The sequence below is a fragment of the Narcine bancroftii genome, chromosome 8, assembly GCF_036971445.1.
Source record: "Narcine bancroftii isolate sNarBan1 chromosome 8, sNarBan1.hap1, whole genome shotgun sequence".
Lineage (NCBI taxonomy): Eukaryota > Metazoa > Chordata > Chondrichthyes > Torpediniformes > Narcinidae > Narcine > Narcine bancroftii.
In genome coordinates this window covers 139,180,209-139,198,973 of record NC_091476.1, presented here as the reverse complement: position 1 = coordinate 139,198,973, position 18,765 = coordinate 139,180,209, and the positions used below count along the sequence as shown (strand labels likewise).

Sequence of the window (18,765 nt, the reverse complement as noted above, 5' to 3'; positions counted from 1 at the left end):
TATCCTTTAAATATGCTTTCATTTCATGATATGCAAACATTGTACCATGAGTTATTCCATATTTGTACTTCAACTGTTCAAATGTTAATAAATTATTTCCCAAAAAAACAATTTTCTATTCTTTTGATTCCTTTTCTCTCCCATTCTCTAAAGGAAAGGTTATCTATTGTTAAAGGGATTAGTGGATTTTGCATCAATAATAATTTTGGTATTTGGTAATTTGTTTTTTTCCTTTCTAAGTAGAGCTTCTTCCATGTATTAAATAAATGATGCAATACTGGTGAGCTTTTATATTGCACCAGCTTTTCATCCCACTTATGAAGTATATGTTCTGGTACCTTCTCCCCTATTTTATCTTGTTCTGTTTTAGTCCAGTCTGGTTTTTCCCTTGTCTGGTAAAAATCTGATTGTGCGTCTCTATAATAATTTCTAAAATTTGGTAACTGCAAACCACCTTGGTTATACCTCTGTTAATTTATCTAACGCTACCCCAGGTTTCCTCCCTTTCCACAAGAATTTCCTTATTATTCTCTTTAGTTCATTTTAAAAAAAATTCTGTTAAGGGAATTGGTAATGTTTGAAATATGTATTGTATCCTTGGGAACACATTCATTTTAATGCAGTTTACCCTCCCTATCAACGTTAGCAGTAATTCTTTCCAATGTTCTAAGTCTTCTTTATTAGTGGCTGATAATTTAGTTTGTACAAGTGGCTTAAGTTATTATCTAACCTGATCCCTAGGTATCGGATTGCTTGTGCTTGCCATTTAAATGGTGATTCTTTTTAAAATTCTGTATAATCCGCATTACTCATTGGCATCACTTCACTTTTCTTTGCGTTGATCTTGTACCCCAATATTTCTCCAAATTCCTTCAATTTCTTATGTAATTCTTTTATTGATATCTCTGGTTCTGTTAGGTATACTATGATGTCATCTGCAAATAAGCAGATTTCTTCTCCTCCTTTATTTTTATCCCTTTTATTTTATTTTCTATTCATATCATTTCTGCTAAAGGTTCTATTGCTTAGGCGAACAATGAGGGGGATAATGGACATCCCTGTCTAGTTGACCTACTTAAATTGATTCGATACATATCCATTAACTGCTCCCTTCGCCAACAGTCCATTATACAATGCTTTTATCCAATTTATTTTTTCTGGTAGATTGAACTTCTGTAATAGTTTAAATAAGTAGTTCCACTCTACTCTGTCAAAGGCTTTTTCTGCGTCTAAAGCAAAATCCACTGTTGGTTTCTTATTTCCTTGAACTGAATAAATTAGATTGATAAGTTTACAGACATTATCCGCTGTTCGTCTTTTCTTGATAAATCCAGTTTGATCTTGTTTTACTATTTTTGGTACACAATCAGCCAATCTGTTTGCTAATAATTTTGCTGTTATCTTATAATCTGAGTTAAATAGATATTGGTCTATATGATGCTGGTGTTAATGGATCCTTCCCCATCTTTGGTATTACTGTAATTATTGCTGTCTTACATGAATCTGGCAAGTTTTGTGTTTCTTCTACCTGGTTCATTACTTCCAGGAGAGGAGGAATTAATAACTCTTTAAATGTTTTATAAAATTCTATTGGAAATCCATCCTCTCCTGGTGTTTTATTGTTCGGCAGCTTTTTTAATATATCCTGTACTTCCCCTGTTTCAAATGGTTTCATTAGTTTGTTTTGTTCTGTTCTTCTTGCAATTTTGGCAGTTCAATTTTAGCTAAAAACACATCTATTTTATCATCTTTCACCTCGTTCTCAGTTTGGTATAATTGTTCATAAAATTCCTTAAAGTTTTCATTAATTTCTGTTGGGTTAAATGTAATTTGTTTGTCCTGTTTCCTTGATGCCAATACAGTTCTTTTAGCTTGTTCTGTTTTAAGTTGACAGGCTAATATTTTGTGTTTTTTTTTTCACCAGTTCGTAATACTTTTGCTTTGTTTTCATTATGTTCTTCTCCATCTTAAACATTTGTAATGTTTCGTGTTTTATTTTTTTGTCCGCCAATTCTCTCCTTTTCATTATATCATCCCTTTTTACTAGTTCCTTTTCTGTACTTACTATCTCCCTTTCCAACTGCTCTATTTCCCGATTGTAATCCTTTTTCATCTTAGTTACATAACTTATTATCTGCCCACTAATGAAGGCTTTCATTGCATCCCATAATATAAATTTGTCTTTCACTGATTCTATGTTTATTTCAAAATATGTTTTAATTTGGCGTTCAATAAACTCTCTAAATTCCTGCCTTTTAAGTAGCGTGGAGTTTACCCTCCATCTAGTTCTTGGTGGGATGTCCTCCATTTCTATTGCTAATAACAGGGGTGAATGACTGATAGTAGTCTAGCTTTATACTCAGTTTTCCTAACTCTCCCTTGAATATGGGCCGACAACAAAAACATATCAATCCTTGAATATGTTTTGTGCCTACTCGAATAATTTGAATATTCCTTCTCTCTTGGGTGTTGCCTCCACCATATATCCATAAGTTTCACTTCCTGCATTGATTTAACCATAAATTTGGCTACTTTATTCTTTTTGCTTGTCTTTTGTCCAGTTTTATCCAACATTGGATCCAAATTAAGGTTAAAATCCCCTCCTATCAATATATTTCCTTGTGTGTCTGCAATCTTCAAAAAAATATCCTGCATAAACTTTTGATCCTCCTCGTTAGGCAAATATATATTGAGCAAATTCCAAAATTCTGAGTATATCTGACACTTTATCATTACATACCTCCCTGCTGGATCTATTATTTCCTCCTCTATTTTGATTGGTACATTTTTGTTAACTAATATGGCTACACCTCTAGCTTTTGAATTATAGGATGCTGCCACTACATGTCCTACCCAGTTTCTCTTTAATTTATGTTCCACTTCAGTTAGATGCGTTTCCTGCACAAATGCTATTTCTATTTTTTCCTTCTTCAATAAATTTAGTAGCCTCTTCCTTTTAATTTGGTTATGTATTCCATTAATGTTTATAGTCATATAGTTCAATGTGGCCATCTTATATCTTGCTTACACCTCTTTTCTACCTCCTCACCACCTCCATCCCCCATTTTCCCATTTTCATCTCTTAGTTTTCCCTTATTAAACTCAATGTACGACAACACATTTAAAACATAAAATACCCCAATAGTTCCCACACCCAATAATACCTTAACCCCAAATGCTCCCCCCCTCTCTGAGTTGCCCTTTATCCCTTGCCAGGCAACTACAACTCCCCTTTCCATTTGGATTGCGATCTTGCTCGCAAGCGTCAACTGATTTTGCAGTGACGGTTATTCCCTCTCCCCCCCCAGCCCTCCCCAGAAAATGCTTTTTTTACCCATATAACCCTTACTTCCTTCCTTCCCTTCTTTTTTCCCTCTTTAGTTCTTTACATATACAATATTTTTACATCTTTGTATATACTTTATCGCCGTTTTTCATTTTTGTTACATCTCTTCATCTCTTCTTCTGTTCTGCAAACGTTCTGCAAATTCTTGTGCCTCCTCCAGATCCTAGGATAGTCTGTTTTGCTCCCCGGGTATAAATATTTTAAGCATGGCTGGATGTCTTAACATGAATTTATAACCTTTTTTCATTTTTGCCGTATTAAACTCCTTCCTCCTTTTTAAGAGTTCAAAACTTAAGTCTGGGTAAAAAAAAATTTTTTGACCCTTGTATTCCAATGGCTTATTATCTTCTCTAACTTTATTCCTTGCCTGCTTCAGTATATTTTCTCTTGTCGTATATCTCAAAAATTTTACTAAGATAGATCTTGGTTTTTGATGTGTCTGCAGTTTCGGAGCTAGTGCTCTGTGTGCCCTTTCTCTTTCCATTTCTTCCTGTATTTCTGTCGTTCCCAGGACCTTTGGGATCCATCCTTTTATAAATTTCTTCATGTCTGTGCCTTCTTCACCTTCCTTCAGGCCCACTATTTTTATGTTGTTTTGCCTACTATAATTTTCCAACATATCAATTTTCTGAGATAACAACTCTTGTGTCTCTTTAATTTTTTTGTCACTTTCTTCTAATTTTTCTCTTAAGCCATTTACTTTCATTTCTGCAACCATTCCCCGCTCTTCCACATTCTCTACTCTTTTCCCTATTTCTGTCATAACTAGTTCTAATCTTTGCATTTTATCTTCTGCTCTTTTCATTTTCCTTTTAATTGCATTAAATTCTAATGATAACCAATCTTTTAATGATCTCATTTGTTCTTCAAAAATTTTTTTATCTATGTCCATCATTTTTACCTTCTATTTCTCTGTGAGGATCATAGTCTTCTTCTTCCTCTTCTTTGTGTCTGTACCTGTCTTTGTGTCTTCTTCTTCTCTTCTTTGTGTCTGTGTCTCTTCTGTTTTTCCTGATGAGCTGCTTATATCTCTTTGTCGGGCCTCCTCTTGCTGGGCCTCTTACTGTTGGTCCTCCACTCCTGGGCTGCTCGTCTGTCAGGTCTCCTGTCGTTGATCTTCTTGTCGGTCACCCCTCAGTCTGTTTCCTCGCTCCCTCCTCTGCCGCCTTCTTCGTCCTCCAGCTGAGCGCCCTGGTGTCGGGCGTCCCTCAGCTGTTCGCGTTGTGGCTGCCTGCTCCTCTGCTGATCCCCCCTCCCATCGGTATCCTCTTTTTCCTTTGATTGTGCACTGTGCACAAGGAGTCGTGCATGCGCAGTTGCGCACTTCTATTTGGCTCTGAGAGCCATTTTTGAAGTCCACCGGTCGGGAGGTCACGACTCCACAGGGCAAGCACCAACCTTGGGGATTGGGCGCTCCTCGCCACCACAGCTCCCTGTTCATTCGTGCAGTTAAGGCCTTCTTCTTTCTTCTCCGGTGAATTTTCTACTTTTTTTTTCGGTTGTTTTTACTTTCTCCTTCTTGGGTGCCATCTTCTTTCTCTTCTCTGTAACTTTATCTTCTATTTCTTGTATTTTATTTTTCTTGTGCTTTGCCCTTTCCAAACTTTTTTCCTTTTTTTCTGGAGAAGGCTGGTTTTCCCGACTGGCCACTACTCCATCACGTGACTCCTCATGGTTTTGTATGCTTGAACTAGACTGAAAATACAACAGAATATCACAAAAATTGGATATATCTATAAAAAAAAGTCAGTGATGGGAAATTTTTAAGGTGATTTTCGTGATGAGTTGCTCGAATCCATAAAATACACCCAAAAGTATTCAGGAAGCAAAATCTTCATCATTCAGTGTTATGAATGGAAAATTGTGATATTTTAACACTCTTATACAAATCAGTATTGGAATACTAAATACTGAACATATTAATGAAGTAAAGACCACTGACTGAATTTTCAAGTTGTGTTACTGGCACCACCTCTCTCTCCTTAACCCAGGAGAAACAAAAGTCATTATGATGCCTAAGATTTTCTTTCCATTGACATTGATGGGACATTAGAAGCTGTCAAAATTGAATCAATGCTTCTTGATTTGCCTTGCCTTATTTTTAATTAGTATTTTTAAATCTTTGACAGTGTCCTGTACAGTTCAACTTGAGACTCAATTTCCAATTGGGGGAGGGAAAAGGAATTGCATAATGGCAGTTCACCTTTAGACTTGAGAACCAATTGAGGAGTGAGTGGAAAAAGTAAACCTGATTAAAGATTCACTGTGGTCAGTGGTGTTGAATCCACTGTCCTCCTGTGCCATCTGCCCCAAGCCATTCCATTAACTTCAGAAAGAATTTCAGAGAGAGAGAGAGAGAGAGAGAGAGAGAGGCCGCCTGTTTAATACTGCGGAATGGCAGTGAATTTATAAGCAGTATTAATTTTTTGTTAATTGTTAAAGTCATTTTAATTCAGTTAATGAACAGCAAAATCAATTTAACTGCTTATTGCATTTTTCTATTTTCTCTTGTGACAGCAGGAAGATCAACCTTAAGTAGAAAACCAACAACTACCAAGAGCCGGTTAGGATATGTTTCTGCAAGGTACAACATTAGATTTGGAAATTGTTTCACACCTGAGTGAAGGTTTTTTTGGGGGGCTTTTGTATACAAGTTGATCAGTTTAATTGAATAAAATAGCAATGGGGTAGGGATGGGTTCATCCAAGAACCTCCATTTCTCTGTATACTTTGTCTTTGACACTAATTGTTTCTCCTTCCATTATGCTGAAGAATTCTTTCCATATTCCCTACTGATCTAAAATTCAAATATGCCATCAGACAAGAGCTCAAAGAATTCAGATTAGTAAATTAAGTTACCAGACAATCTAAAATCTTAAATAGCATGTTTCATTGGTCTTTAATCTTCTATAGTCGTGGTGGGATATTATTTCAACATATAAGAAATAAATCTTCAAAATAAAACTGATTCTACATAGAGTAATCTTTAACATCACAATTGCATGGAAGTCTCCTTGTGTGGCTGTTGAACATCACCTAGCACGTAGAATACTACTGCCCAGTACATGCTCTTTGCCCCTCAATGTTGTGCTGACCAAATATAAAACCTACTCTATTTTTCTTTCATCTATGTGCCTGTCTAAGAGGCTCTTAAATGCCCCTAATGTTCCAGCCTCCACCACCACCCATGGCAAGGCATTAATGACTTGCCCCCGATGTCACTCCTAAACTTTCCTCCCCTCACTTTGTACAGATATCCTCTGATGTTTGTTAATCCTGCCCTGGGAAAATGGCACTGGCTGTCTACCATATCTATGCTTCCTAGAATCTTGTAGACCTCTGTTAAGTCACCTCTCATCCTTCAACACTTCAAAGAGAAAAAAGCTAACCTTGCCTCATAAGATATATTTTCTAATCCAGGAAACATCTTGGTAAATCTCCTCTGTGCCCTCTACATAGCTTCCACATCATTCTTCAATGAGGTGACTATAACTGAAGTAAAAGCATAATGGTGGAGAAACTCAGCAGGTCAAACAATCGACTTTATATAGCACATTTTACTTTAATCATGGTGTCTGCAGACTTTCATGTTTTACTCCTGACCAGAGCTGAACACAATTTTCTGAGTGTGGTCTCATCAAAGATTTGTAGAGTTGGAAAATTACCTCTTGGCTCTTGAACTCGATCCCCCAACTAATGAAGCCCTGCATACCATAGGCCTTCTTAACTATCCCAGCAACCTACATGGCAACCTTGAGAGATGTACGGATTTGCACCCCATTAGGAGACTCGGAAATGTGGTTGACTTGTGAGCTGAGCACAGGTGAACTTTTCCCATATAAATGTATGTACATTAATCTTGTAGCAGATCAAGTCCTTCACCTCCATTCTAACACCTGACCATGTAACCAGCTTCCTCTTTGATATGTCACCTGATGTTTTGTGGCATATTCCCGTGTGAAAATTTTATTCAACAAAATTTGCATAATAGCTGTCTCTTGCGCAATCAATTATCTCCATTTATGGTTTAAAAATTAATTTGAGTATCTGGCTGCTTGTGAAGCAAATATTGCAGCATCCTAGTTCTCAGATAGCCTAGGAGATATGCAAACAATAATTTGCCAGTAACAATGGGGACAGAATTAAGTAATTGCAAAATATCAGGTGCAGGAAAAAATAAGAATTTTTTTTAAAAACAGGACTCAACTATTTTAAAAGTTTTGTTACCTTTGATAATTTTCCAAGGCTGTTACTAATAGAGACATAGATGAGAAGGATTAGCTAATGGAGACAAGAATTCTGCACACGTTGGGATCTGCATGCACTCTTTAATTTGCTGCCTGTTATTTTGAATTTTCAGGCACATAAACAACTAACTATGAAAGAAATGTGTAAGATAGTGATGCACTATTTCAGTCCTATATTCTATTTTCTAGATAGATCTTGAGTGCATTGAGTTTTCACTGTATATTTGTTCTCACATAAATCTCAAGATTCTATTCTTCAGGTTGAGGCTTATTGTGTTTCTTAAGATTTATGCATGAATATCTTTACATGCAAGCATAACTGGTTAAATTTCATGTACATGCAAAAGTGGTTTGACAAGCCCTTCCACTGACTTGATCAGCTTCAATGCACAATAGATTGTTTGAGACACTTTGGTTGCCTACAAGTATTTTCAAATTAGCATGTACCCTGATGAGCTTCCACTCTATTCCACCCTGAATCTTGCAGTTCTAGTTCCCCTTCCCTCACCCTGCTTTTGGTTTCTCTCTCCCTGTTTTCTATCAATCCTAATTTCTTCTGGAACGTCACCAATCTGAAATATTTCTCTTCCCTACCCCCCTCTCTACCCCCCCACTCTCTCCTCTCCCCCTTTCTCCCTCCCTCTCTCCCCTCTTCCCTCCCCCTCTCCCCTCCCCCTCCCCCTCTCCCCTCCCCCCTCCCCCTCCCCCTCTCCCCTCCCCTCCCCTCTCCCCTCCCCTCTCCCCTCCCCTCTCCCCTCCCCTCTCCCCTCCCCTCCCCTCTCCCCTCCCCCTCCCCCTCTCCCCTCCCCCTCTCCCCTCCCCTCTCCCCTCCCCTCCCCCCTCCCCTCCCCCTCCCCTTCCCCCTCTCCCCTCCCCCTCTCCCCTCCCCCTCTCCCCTCCCCCTCTCCCCTCTCCCCTCCCCCTCTCCCCTCCCCCTCTCCCCTCCCCCTCCCCCCTCCCCCTCCCCCTCTCCTCTCCCCTCTCTCCCCCCCTCTCTCCCCCCCTACCTGACCTCCTGAGGATTTTCCACATTTTATTTTTATTTCCATTATCCATTATCTATTCATTTGCTTGAAGTTTTAATTTCAAGTTCATGTGGCATATTTGTAGATCTGGGAAATTCTCCCCCCCCCCCCCCTTCTCCGCCCCAGCAGTTACTTCATCTGTGTCACATAGCCTATGACGTCTCTCTTCTTTTGCTAATATAATTTCATAGCCTCCTTCGGAGAGAAGTCTCTCCTGAAGTTTTTGTTTTGTTCTTGTCTTTTAGGGTACAGGGTTCAGAATCCATATCGTGTCTCTCATCAGTACAATACTGAACATCACATTGAATGTGGACGATATAATAAACAATGAATTTACTAATTTATAGTATTAAAAATCATTAGAATTGCATAATAATTTCTTCCCACACCTGAATAAAGAAACAAAAGATGAACAGGTTGGGTCCTCATCCACAGACAGAACGTAATGGATCTAATTGATCCTTGGAGAACAGCTATTTAGTGCAACTCTTCACAGAGATCAGTTTTGCACAGGATCTAAAAACTCATATTTGATCTCTTAATGTGGGTACTCTGCCAGACAAGCAGGATTAAAATTCCCACCCAAGCTGTCTAGATTCCAAAATGGAATAAATTCCTTATCAGAAGTCCTTTGTTGCACCCCTGCTGTGAAAGAGGGCATAGAAAATCTGGAGAAAAGAAGCAGGTCTATATTGTGTTTTTCTGACTAATTCTGGAGATATGATATCAAGAAAAGCTGCTTATTATTCAACAACCTAGGTATGTCAGTCACGAGTACTGCTGCCAATTCATCTGCTGCTAACCTTGCTGTGTAGCCAGAACTAAAGCGTGTGCATCAAAGCATTCTTTCTTTGGAACAACAAGCTTCTGGGTCAAAGGAAACAATCAAACAAGCAGTGACAAATAAAAGCCCTTACTTGGTTCTGTCTCTGATGAACTGTATGATGAACTGTTGACTGGTAGAAAGTGTAGTGTGTAGATCTAGCTTGTGAAGATGTCACTTTCCTGTTTAGTCCGATGGTAAATGATGGAGGTAAATCTGTACAGTCTATATTGTATGCTTGGCCTTGAGCTAAATTTTAAATTCTGTTAATATTTGTCTAATGAATTTTATCTCTCAGTGACCAGGTCAAGATGTTACATCAATCTCACTCAAAGATGACACCAAAGAATGGTATCTCTATTCAAGAAGTTATCGAAGCTAATAAAAAATGGTTGGAAAGTTTCAGAAAAGACCCAAAAATGTATCCTTTGAACAATTCAGAAATTGTATCTAAGGCACAGTTAAAGAAACCTGGTTCTTTTTATTTATTGCATAAATAATTTGAAAAGTAATGGTTGCTTTTCAACAATGAAATATTAATATTAAGAAAAATGTAGTAATACAAGTAATATTGAGTAAAGATTTACTTTTAAGAATAATTCGGTGGAAGAAACACCAAAGTAAATGAAGTTGCTACTGGAAATTCTGGCTGCTGTGATTTGACAGTCATGATTTTGTCTTGAACTATTTCTGTTGTTTTTGGACTGGAGCAGTTGTGATATCAGGTCAGAAGGAGCATGCTTGCATTTGTTACTGAGTTAATCCATGGATCATAGAAATTATGTCAAAGAATATCCCCAGAAGACTGAGGGCATGATGTCAGATACATATTAAGAGTATAAATGTTTTAATATTTGTACTCTAAATAATGCTGAATTGCACATTCCAAAAATGAGATTTAATACAGGCTGAATCGTGAAAACTTTTGCTTGTGTAGTTGGTTTTTTTATTATCCATGGCTTTATTTGAAACTACAGTAAAATCTCCATTATCCAGCAATCAATCAACCAGAAACTCAAAAAACCTAAATTTTAAAATAAATAAAACTTTAAAATTGTAAAAGTAAATGTTCTCTGAAGCAACACGTAACTTCTTGGGAGAAAACATTCAGACAATGGAGCACCCCATTTTGTGCCCTGGCCGCAGCAACAGTTTAAATAAAATGGCAGCGCCCAGGTTGAACAGTCGTCTGGTGGCATTTGCCACTGGGGCAACTCTCCCTGTAGCAACTATTTTCCTTTATAATCACTTGGAGGATGTCAGAATGTTGTTGTTGTCTATGACTTATTCCAACAAATCTGTACTAAAGTTGAATTGAGTTTTCCAAAGTTTATTAAAGTTAATGCTATTATCAGTGGCTATACATTGTTAGATGGTGCTAAATCATTGTTAGACGGTCAATAAAATTCCTTACCATTACATAGAACAATGGAACTAAACTAACATGTGTAATCTCTCTAACAAGCAATAAGACCTTGGCTTGAAGATGTTGCTAGAAGACATTCAAAAATATGTAAACAACATCTTGAAAGCCACAAACACAATTGCTTGCAAATTTGCAATCCATTTTAGCCCTTACAATACTAAGCCCTAATTATTATGCACAAAGAACAAAAATCAAACATAGTACTTTGTAGTATATATCGGTTAAATTTCAAAAGAAAATGAAAGTCAATTATCAAAGCTTTCTGTCTCTTGTAAAAATCTGATTTTGGGTTATTAGACTATTTAGAAACCCAGTTTTAGTCTTGATCTGAATTTGATGTACAAATCCTCTTTTGTTTTGCCAATCTTCCTCATCAAACAATATTTTGAGGTACTGAATGGTCCATGATGATCACAACATCCCCTGCCATGAAATTGCACCTGATCTTAAACCATTTCTGTCACTTCCTGCAATAGGTGAAGATACTCTTTCACCCATCTTTTCCAGAACAAATCCGATATAAATTGTACCTGCTTCCACCTGCGGCGTGCATATATTGTCTTCCTTCTGAAACTGCACCAGTGGCGATGAAGGCTTAGTCTTAAGCAAAAGGTGATTCGGGGTAAATGCTTCAAGATAATTTTCATAGCTTCAACTTCACATTGATCTGACCGAAGATCCTCCTCATAAAGATTTTGTCCATCTAGGATGGAATAGAGAACCTTTCACCTTGATCTAATCAATCTTTTCCATACACCTCCATGGTGTGAGCCAGAAGGGGGGAATGGAAGATCCAATTAATTCCTTTCTGGAGTAGTGCATCATGAATCTGATCGATTCCAGTTCATAAGCATTTTATTTGATTCATGTTAAGCCCCCACAAAGTTAGTATCATTGTCAGGTCGTAGTTCTTTTACCTGATCACGCCTGGCAATAAATCACCAAAGGATATTAATGAAGGAGCCTGTATCAAGTGATGATGCCACTTCAATATGAATTGCTCTTATGGCTAAGCATGTGAAAATAACACCGTAGCACTTCACACCACTCCTTGCATGCTTTACTTCAAAGGGTCCAAAATAATCAAATGTAAATTGAGGTTCATTTGGAGAGACTCTATCCAGGGGCAAATCTGCCATCTGCTGTTGTCCAGGAGTAGCATTTGCTCGCTGACAAGCAACACATTTCAACGTAATTTTTCTGATTGACCCAATGGTACTAGGAACCCAATATTTTTGATGTAGATTGGATAATATATGGTTGTGACCACTATGGCCCAACTCTTCATGAATACGCCGAAGAATCAAATTAGAGATGTAAAAATCCTTGGCCAGTATTACAGGATGTTTTATGTCTTCTGGCATTGCTGCTATACTAAGTTTCTTCCCCCCACCCCCCCCAAATCTCTTAATACACCATTCTTCAGAATGAGGTTGAGTTCACAAATGTGGCTTGTCCTTTTAATATTCATTCCCTTTTTCAGTCTTGAAATTTCATCTGCAAATCTCTTCCTCTGAAAAAAAGCAGATTATCTCCATCTCAACATTAATCCATTCTTCATCTGTGAGACCTCCCTTTTCTTGAGTTGCCAAAACTTAGCCTTTTTGAATCCTTCATTCGGGGCCACATAATGGCATCTCTTTACAAGTTATTGTGGTTATCCACTCATGAACTGTTCCAAATAACATAGACAATCCTCCGAGCATTGACACTTAATTTCAATACTGCTTTCAAAGTTTTCATAAACGTTTTGAATTGAAGTGGGTCACCATCAAAAATTGGAATCTTTCTCTTGGGGAGAGAATAGAGACTGTAACTGAATTAACAATGCACCCATTTCATCTTGCCTTCTCATGCCTGGGCATAAGTTACTTTGTTCACCCAGATTTCTGTTACCTGTCGGGAGCAGGATATATGCTGCTTCATTAGATGGCATTTGTCTCACATCTCTGGAGTCATTATTGGGGTTTGAAATTTGGCTCCACTGTACCTTAGCATGGCTTGTTCAGGTCCATACATGTCTCTTGACCGTAACACTGGCTCTTTTTTGATATTAAATATTTTCTTTTTCTCGTTGTCCTTCCTCAAAACGTGACTCCAAAACATTAGAGGCTTTAGATAATTTACTTCGAACATTTATCACTGAGCCTTCTAATACCTTTGCCCTGGCCAGATCAACAAACATTTTTGTATCCAGTTGTGGTTGGTCTATATAGCTGCACTTCCTCCCTCCTTAGCTGGTTCTCCACCTCGCTCCTTGGCAACTCCTCCTGCAGCTCCTTTTCCATCCGTAGCTGATCCCATCATCTTATCAGCTCCTCGAAGGTTAATTTGTTTTGAGGCATTTCTTTTTCCACTTCAAAAAATGCTGCATCAGCATGAACCTTTAAAACATGTAGATGCAGTACTTGAAACTCTGGAGCCTGTTCCAGGACACCTCTTGCTTCTCCTGCTTCTAGCATTTGATGCACTATCTTCGGGTCATGCATCATCCTGTATGTCAGATGCCGCCTTAATATCTGACTTTGTCTCCACGCTGGATTACCCATCCTTCATACCCACCATCTTTGTCTCCACGCTGGATTACCCATCCTTCATACCCATCATCTTTGTCTCCACGCTGGATTACCCATCCTTCATACCCACCATCTTGTGACACTTCTTCAGCCATTTCATGCGGCTGATCTTAAATTCTATTGATGTTTTTTGCTATAATTCTGTGGGATTTATTTTCCCAGCAGCTGTTCCCTTCTCTCTTTCTATTGTCTTTTTCAGTCTTGTTTGAAGAATAATTTTGGCTCCATTTGAATCTAATCCCCAAAGTTGTAATTCTTCTTCAAGTTCCCTGACTTTCACCTTCTCGACATGTCGCTCCTCGGGGGCAGCAGCTTCAGCAGCGGCTGCCATCTTATCCATTCAGCTGACTGTCACACTCATTCATCAAACTTGCACAACAATAACTGCAAAGCCAAAACAGTCCTCAAAGGACAAGCAGCAGTTTCCCCAAACTCTGTTCTAACTTGGAAAAAAACACAGAAGAAATCCTTTTGTAAGGCTCGCCACTTCTTCAATGTCCTTGGTGATGCTGTGACGATCGTGACTCCTTGAGTTCGAAATGCTCTTAACAGAGCCCAATCGATCTGGTCTGAATTCCAAATCCAATTTTCCACTTCACATTGTCTTAAATTCTGTTTTTTATTCACTAAAATTGTAGCGATTATTTTCTTTTATAATCACTGGAGGATATCAGAACATTGTTGTTTTCTTGTTCAAACAAATCCGTACTAAAGCTGAGTTGAATTTTCCAAATTTTTTAAAACATTGTTGAAATATATTGTTAAACATTGTAAGATGGTGCTAAAACTTTGTTTGACTGTCAATAAAATTGTCAGAACATTCTAATTCCTTACCATTTCATAGAACAAAGGAACTAAACTAATGTAATCTCTCTAACAAGCCTTGGGTCAAAGATGTTGTGAGGAAACATCTTGAAAGCCACAAACAGAATTGCTTGCAAATTTGCAATCCATTTTAAAAATTACTCCCAAGATGTCTCCCTATCCTGCCTGGTAAGAGTCTTTATCATTATTAGAATATTAGTAAGGCTTTATCATAAAACTTGGGGGAGGGATGTTAATTATGATGGCTGTTTGGTAAGCATAGTGGTTAGTGCAACGCTGTTACAAATGTTACTCGCAAATGGGGTTCAGCTTGAAGGTGCGTTGAGGGCCTGGTCAGGACACTTTCATGGAGCTATATTGGGTTGCGACGAGGGTCTGATGGGACACTAGTGTGGAAGTGAGTCAGGTTATCAACGCAAGGAAGGTGTGCCAAAGGCTTGACCGGGACACTGACGTAGAGGTGAGTTGGGTTTTCAGCGCATTATGATGGCAGAACAGTTAGCGCAATACTATTGCAGCACCAGCGACCGGAGTTCGAATTTAAGTTTTGTAACTTGCAGGAATTACATGATTAAAGTGAAATTTACATAATTAAAGACTTTTTTTGCATTGTCTTTAGTCTTTTAAACCATGTATTCTTAATGCACGTGTATTAGTTAGGCATTGTAAGAGTGAGTCTAAGTCTGACATCCATGATCCCCAGAAGTGCCAGATAATGGGTATTTTACTGTACTTTGATTTGTCCAAATGGGCATACTCCATTTCTAGTCCTTGGAGTCCACTTAACAAGTGACCTACCGTGAACACACATCTCCTCGCATGTCATGAAGGTGCAAAAGCAACTGCACTTCTGGAATAGACTGAAGTGGACAAGGCTACTGGCCACCATCATGCCATCCATCTACAGGAGCTCTATTGAAAGCATCCTGGCTAGCTGCATCAGAGTGTAGTACTGTTGCTATAGAGAATTGGATCAGAAGTCAATCCACAGAACTATAAGAGTGGTAGAGAAGATCACTAGGGTCTCCGACCCTCCACCACCCCTCCACCCCCCACTCCCCCGCCGCCATTGACATGATCTACCAGGATCATTGTCTGAAGAGAGTGTGTGAAGCCTTTGATGACCCCTACCATGGCATCTTTCAACTATCATTGGTAAAGAGTTACATCACCAGGCTGAGAAACAGCTTCTTCCCACAGGCAATAAGAATACTGAATGATCAAAGGAACTCCTCATACTAACCATCTGAGACACTAACAATAACATAACTAAACAGTATTTATTTTTTTATATTTGACTTGTAAGTGGACCATTTGTATTTGTTTTAGGTCTGCGTGTTGACTGCATGTTTTGCATCAAGGATCAGAGAGTATAGTTTCATCAGGTTGTACTTGTTCAATCAGATGAAAATAAACTTGAACTAGACACTAGCTTTTCTGATTAATCAGGAAAAAAAATATCTTGGTAGTGTTCATTTGTGTTAAGGAAGGAATAGAAAAACAAACACTTCTTCCCATCAGAGCAAAATGAAGATGATATGCTGATATAGATATTTAAAACTAAGAAGGCCAGCCCAGAGAGTTGCAATCCTCAAGTTGAGAGGTACCAAAGGCATGGATGAGGTAATATTTAAGTCCTTTATTGAGGGATAGGTATTATAATAATATGAATCTCTAAAATATCATCGTCCTTTTTTTTCCTGATGTTCTTGAGTAAAGCACCAACAGAAGCCAAATAACTGAGATCTGCTCCTGGGGGCTATAAAAGTGGGATTGTACAACACTACCAAGTATATTGTAAGCCCATTCCAAACTGAATCTTCTCCACTCTCCTCAGGGATCGGTGCTAAGACCATTGTCGTTTGTCATCTATATCAATGATCTGGATGATAGTGTGGTAAATAGGATGAGCAAATTTGCAGATGGCACTAAGATTGGAGACGTTGTAGACTACAAAGAAGGTTTTCAAAACTTGCAGCGGGATCTGGACTGGCTGAAAAATGGCAGATGTAACTTAATGCAGACAAGTGTGAGGTGTTGTATTTTGGAAGGACAAACCAAGCAAGGACATACATGGTAAATGGTAGGGCATTGAGGAGTGCGGTAGAACAGAGGGAGCTGGGAATACAGAGACATAATTCCCTGAAAGTGGCGTCACAAGTGGATAGGGTTGTAAATAGAGATTTTGGCATATTGGCTTTAATAAATCAAAAGTATTGAGTATAGGAGTTGAGATGTTATGGCAAAGTTGTACAAGACACTGGTGAAGCCAAATTTGGAGAATTGTATGCATTTATGGTCACCCAACTACAGGAAAGGTATCAATAAGATAGAGTGCAGAGAAGATTTACTAGGATGTTGCCCAGTCTTCAGGAATTGAGTTACAGAATGTAGAAGAATGAGGGGAGATTTGATAGAGGTATTTAAAATTGAGAGAGATAAACAGAGTAAATTCAGCTTTTTCCACTGAGGATAGGTAAGATAAGGATGAAAGGTGAGAAGTTTAGGAGGAGCATTTGGGAAACTTCTTCACACAGAGTCGTGGGAGTGTGGAATGCACTGCCAGCTCAGTTTTAACATTTAAGAAGAATTTGAACAGGTACTTGGATGGGAGAGGTATGGAGGGCTGTGGACTGGGCGGAGGTCAGTGAGACTAGGCAGAAAAATGATTCGGCACAGACTAGAAGGGTCAAAGAAGCCTGCTTCTGTGCTGTAATGTTCTGTGGTTCTAAAGCAGTGGTTCTCAACTAATCACAGAGCACCTATGGCATAGGGAATACTTAAAGTGGTATGTGAGTGGAAAGAAAAAGGTTGAGAACCACTGTTCTAAAGCCTGAGAACCACTGTTTTAAAGGCTGTATTGGCTTCAAAATAGAAACAAGTGATCTTGTTTCAGAAGATAAAGTATTGTGTCACCCTGTTACCTGCTTAAAAATAATTAGCCTGTTGTTGATTTGAGCCAAACTCGTGACATCAGTAGAAGTCACTACACCTAATGACAAGAAACAGGTGAACCTAGAAAGTGGCAGCCCACAATTTAGTGATTGCCAGCTAAGTGCCTTCTCCTTGTTTGACTTTGTAATTCCTTAGTTCTTATGACTTCAGTAAAGGGGATTTGAAAGTGTTTTCCTGTTTTACTTGCCCTGTTGTTAATGACCCCCTTATTAATGATGATTAAAATATTCTAAGTTCTTGTGCCATGACTCCAGTTCAGATTACAGTGAGATCTTTCAAAATACACTATTCACCAATTATCACACCTTTGGGAGATATAGGTAGGTCCTCATGCAGAATAGGCTGAAAGTAAATGTGCATGATGAGTCGATGTGTAAGAAGGTAAATGTAGTGCTGGCATTCCTTTCAACAGGAATAGAATACAAGAGTAGGGGTGTGATGTTGGTGCTTTATAAGGCACCGGATAAGATGTTACGGAGTATAATGAGCAATTTTGGGCTCCTTATTTAAGAAAAGATGTCCTGATGTTGGAGTGGGTTCAGAGGAGGTACACAAGGCTGATTCCTGGAATGAAAGGGTTATCGTATGAGCTCTTGGCATTTACTCGGTAGAATTTAGGAGAATGGGGGGCGGGGGGGGATCTCATTGAAACATTTTGAATGTTGAAATGCATGGGCAGAGTAGATGTAGAAAGGTTGTTTCCCTCAGGGCAGATTTTAGGACGAGAGGACACAATTTCAGGGTATCTGTTTAGAACAGAGATGCAGAGGAATTTCTTCAACCAGAGGATGGTACATCTGTGGAATTTGTTGCCACAGGTGTTTGTGGAGGCCAAGACATTTGGGTGTATTTAGGCAGAGATTGATACATTTTTGATTAGCCATCAAAGGTTATGGGGAGAAGGCTAGAAGTAGGGCTGAGTAGGGAAAATGGATCAGCTCAATATTAAATGATGGGATAGACTTGATGGGCTGAAGAGCCTATTTCTGCTTCGATGTTTTATGGTCTTGTGATATTTTGGGAGGGTCTTCTATAAGAGTCTATATGGAACCTCATTATACTCAAAGGAATCTCTTCAAGGCCAGAATGTACTCTTGATAGTTATTGTTGCTGGTTTAACCTTCCTGCCATTTTGAACACAGTAAGATTCCTTTACATTCATCTTCAGATCTCTGGTTGCAGCAGCAAATACCTCTCCCTTGATGGACAGTGTAATCCAGCTTCGACTGAATGAAAACAATCAAATCCAAGTATACCAGCTTTGAGAAGTTGCGGACTATTTCTTTTGATGAGTGCAGTGAAAATAATGGGGTGCTGTGTAAACCATCCCCAAGCTTCTGAAAAGTACTATTTCACAAACTCTAATAGTAATTAATTTAAGTCTGTTATAGTTTGCAATAAAGTATTTTCTCTCCAATATTTTTCTAAGTAACCCAGGTGATTAATTTTTAGCAAGTTATATGCAAAATACCAAAAAGTCTGGTGTAGTTCATGCTTTCTGCCAAAGGAATAATGAATTAAAATGTGCATAAATTATTTTTT

General features: G+C 38.5%; 1 protein-coding gene across 14 annotated transcripts in view; it reads left to right on the top strand.

Moving 5' to 3' along the window:
* LOC138741246 (centrosomal protein of 164 kDa-like) overlaps positions 1-18,640 on the top strand; it is a 177,493-nt gene extending 158,853 nt beyond the window's left edge. For 9 of the 14 annotated variants that reach the window (XM_069895013.1, XM_069895014.1, XM_069895015.1 and 6 more), the window contains 3 exons: positions 5,864-5,930; positions 9,740-9,862; positions 18,392-18,640. In XM_069895013.1, the coding sequence (XP_069751114.1) occupies positions 5,864-5,930; positions 9,740-9,862; positions 18,392-18,488 (287 nt within the window). In that variant the 3' untranslated portion in view covers positions 18,489-18,640. Of the gene's footprint in view, positions 1-5,863; positions 5,931-6,952; positions 7,150-9,739; positions 9,863-18,391 lie in introns of those variants that run through there. The other 5 variants (XM_069895012.1, XM_069895007.1, XM_069895010.1 and 2 more) reach the window with 4 other exon arrangements.
* The last annotated feature ends 125 nt before the right edge of the window (positions 18,641-18,765 follow it).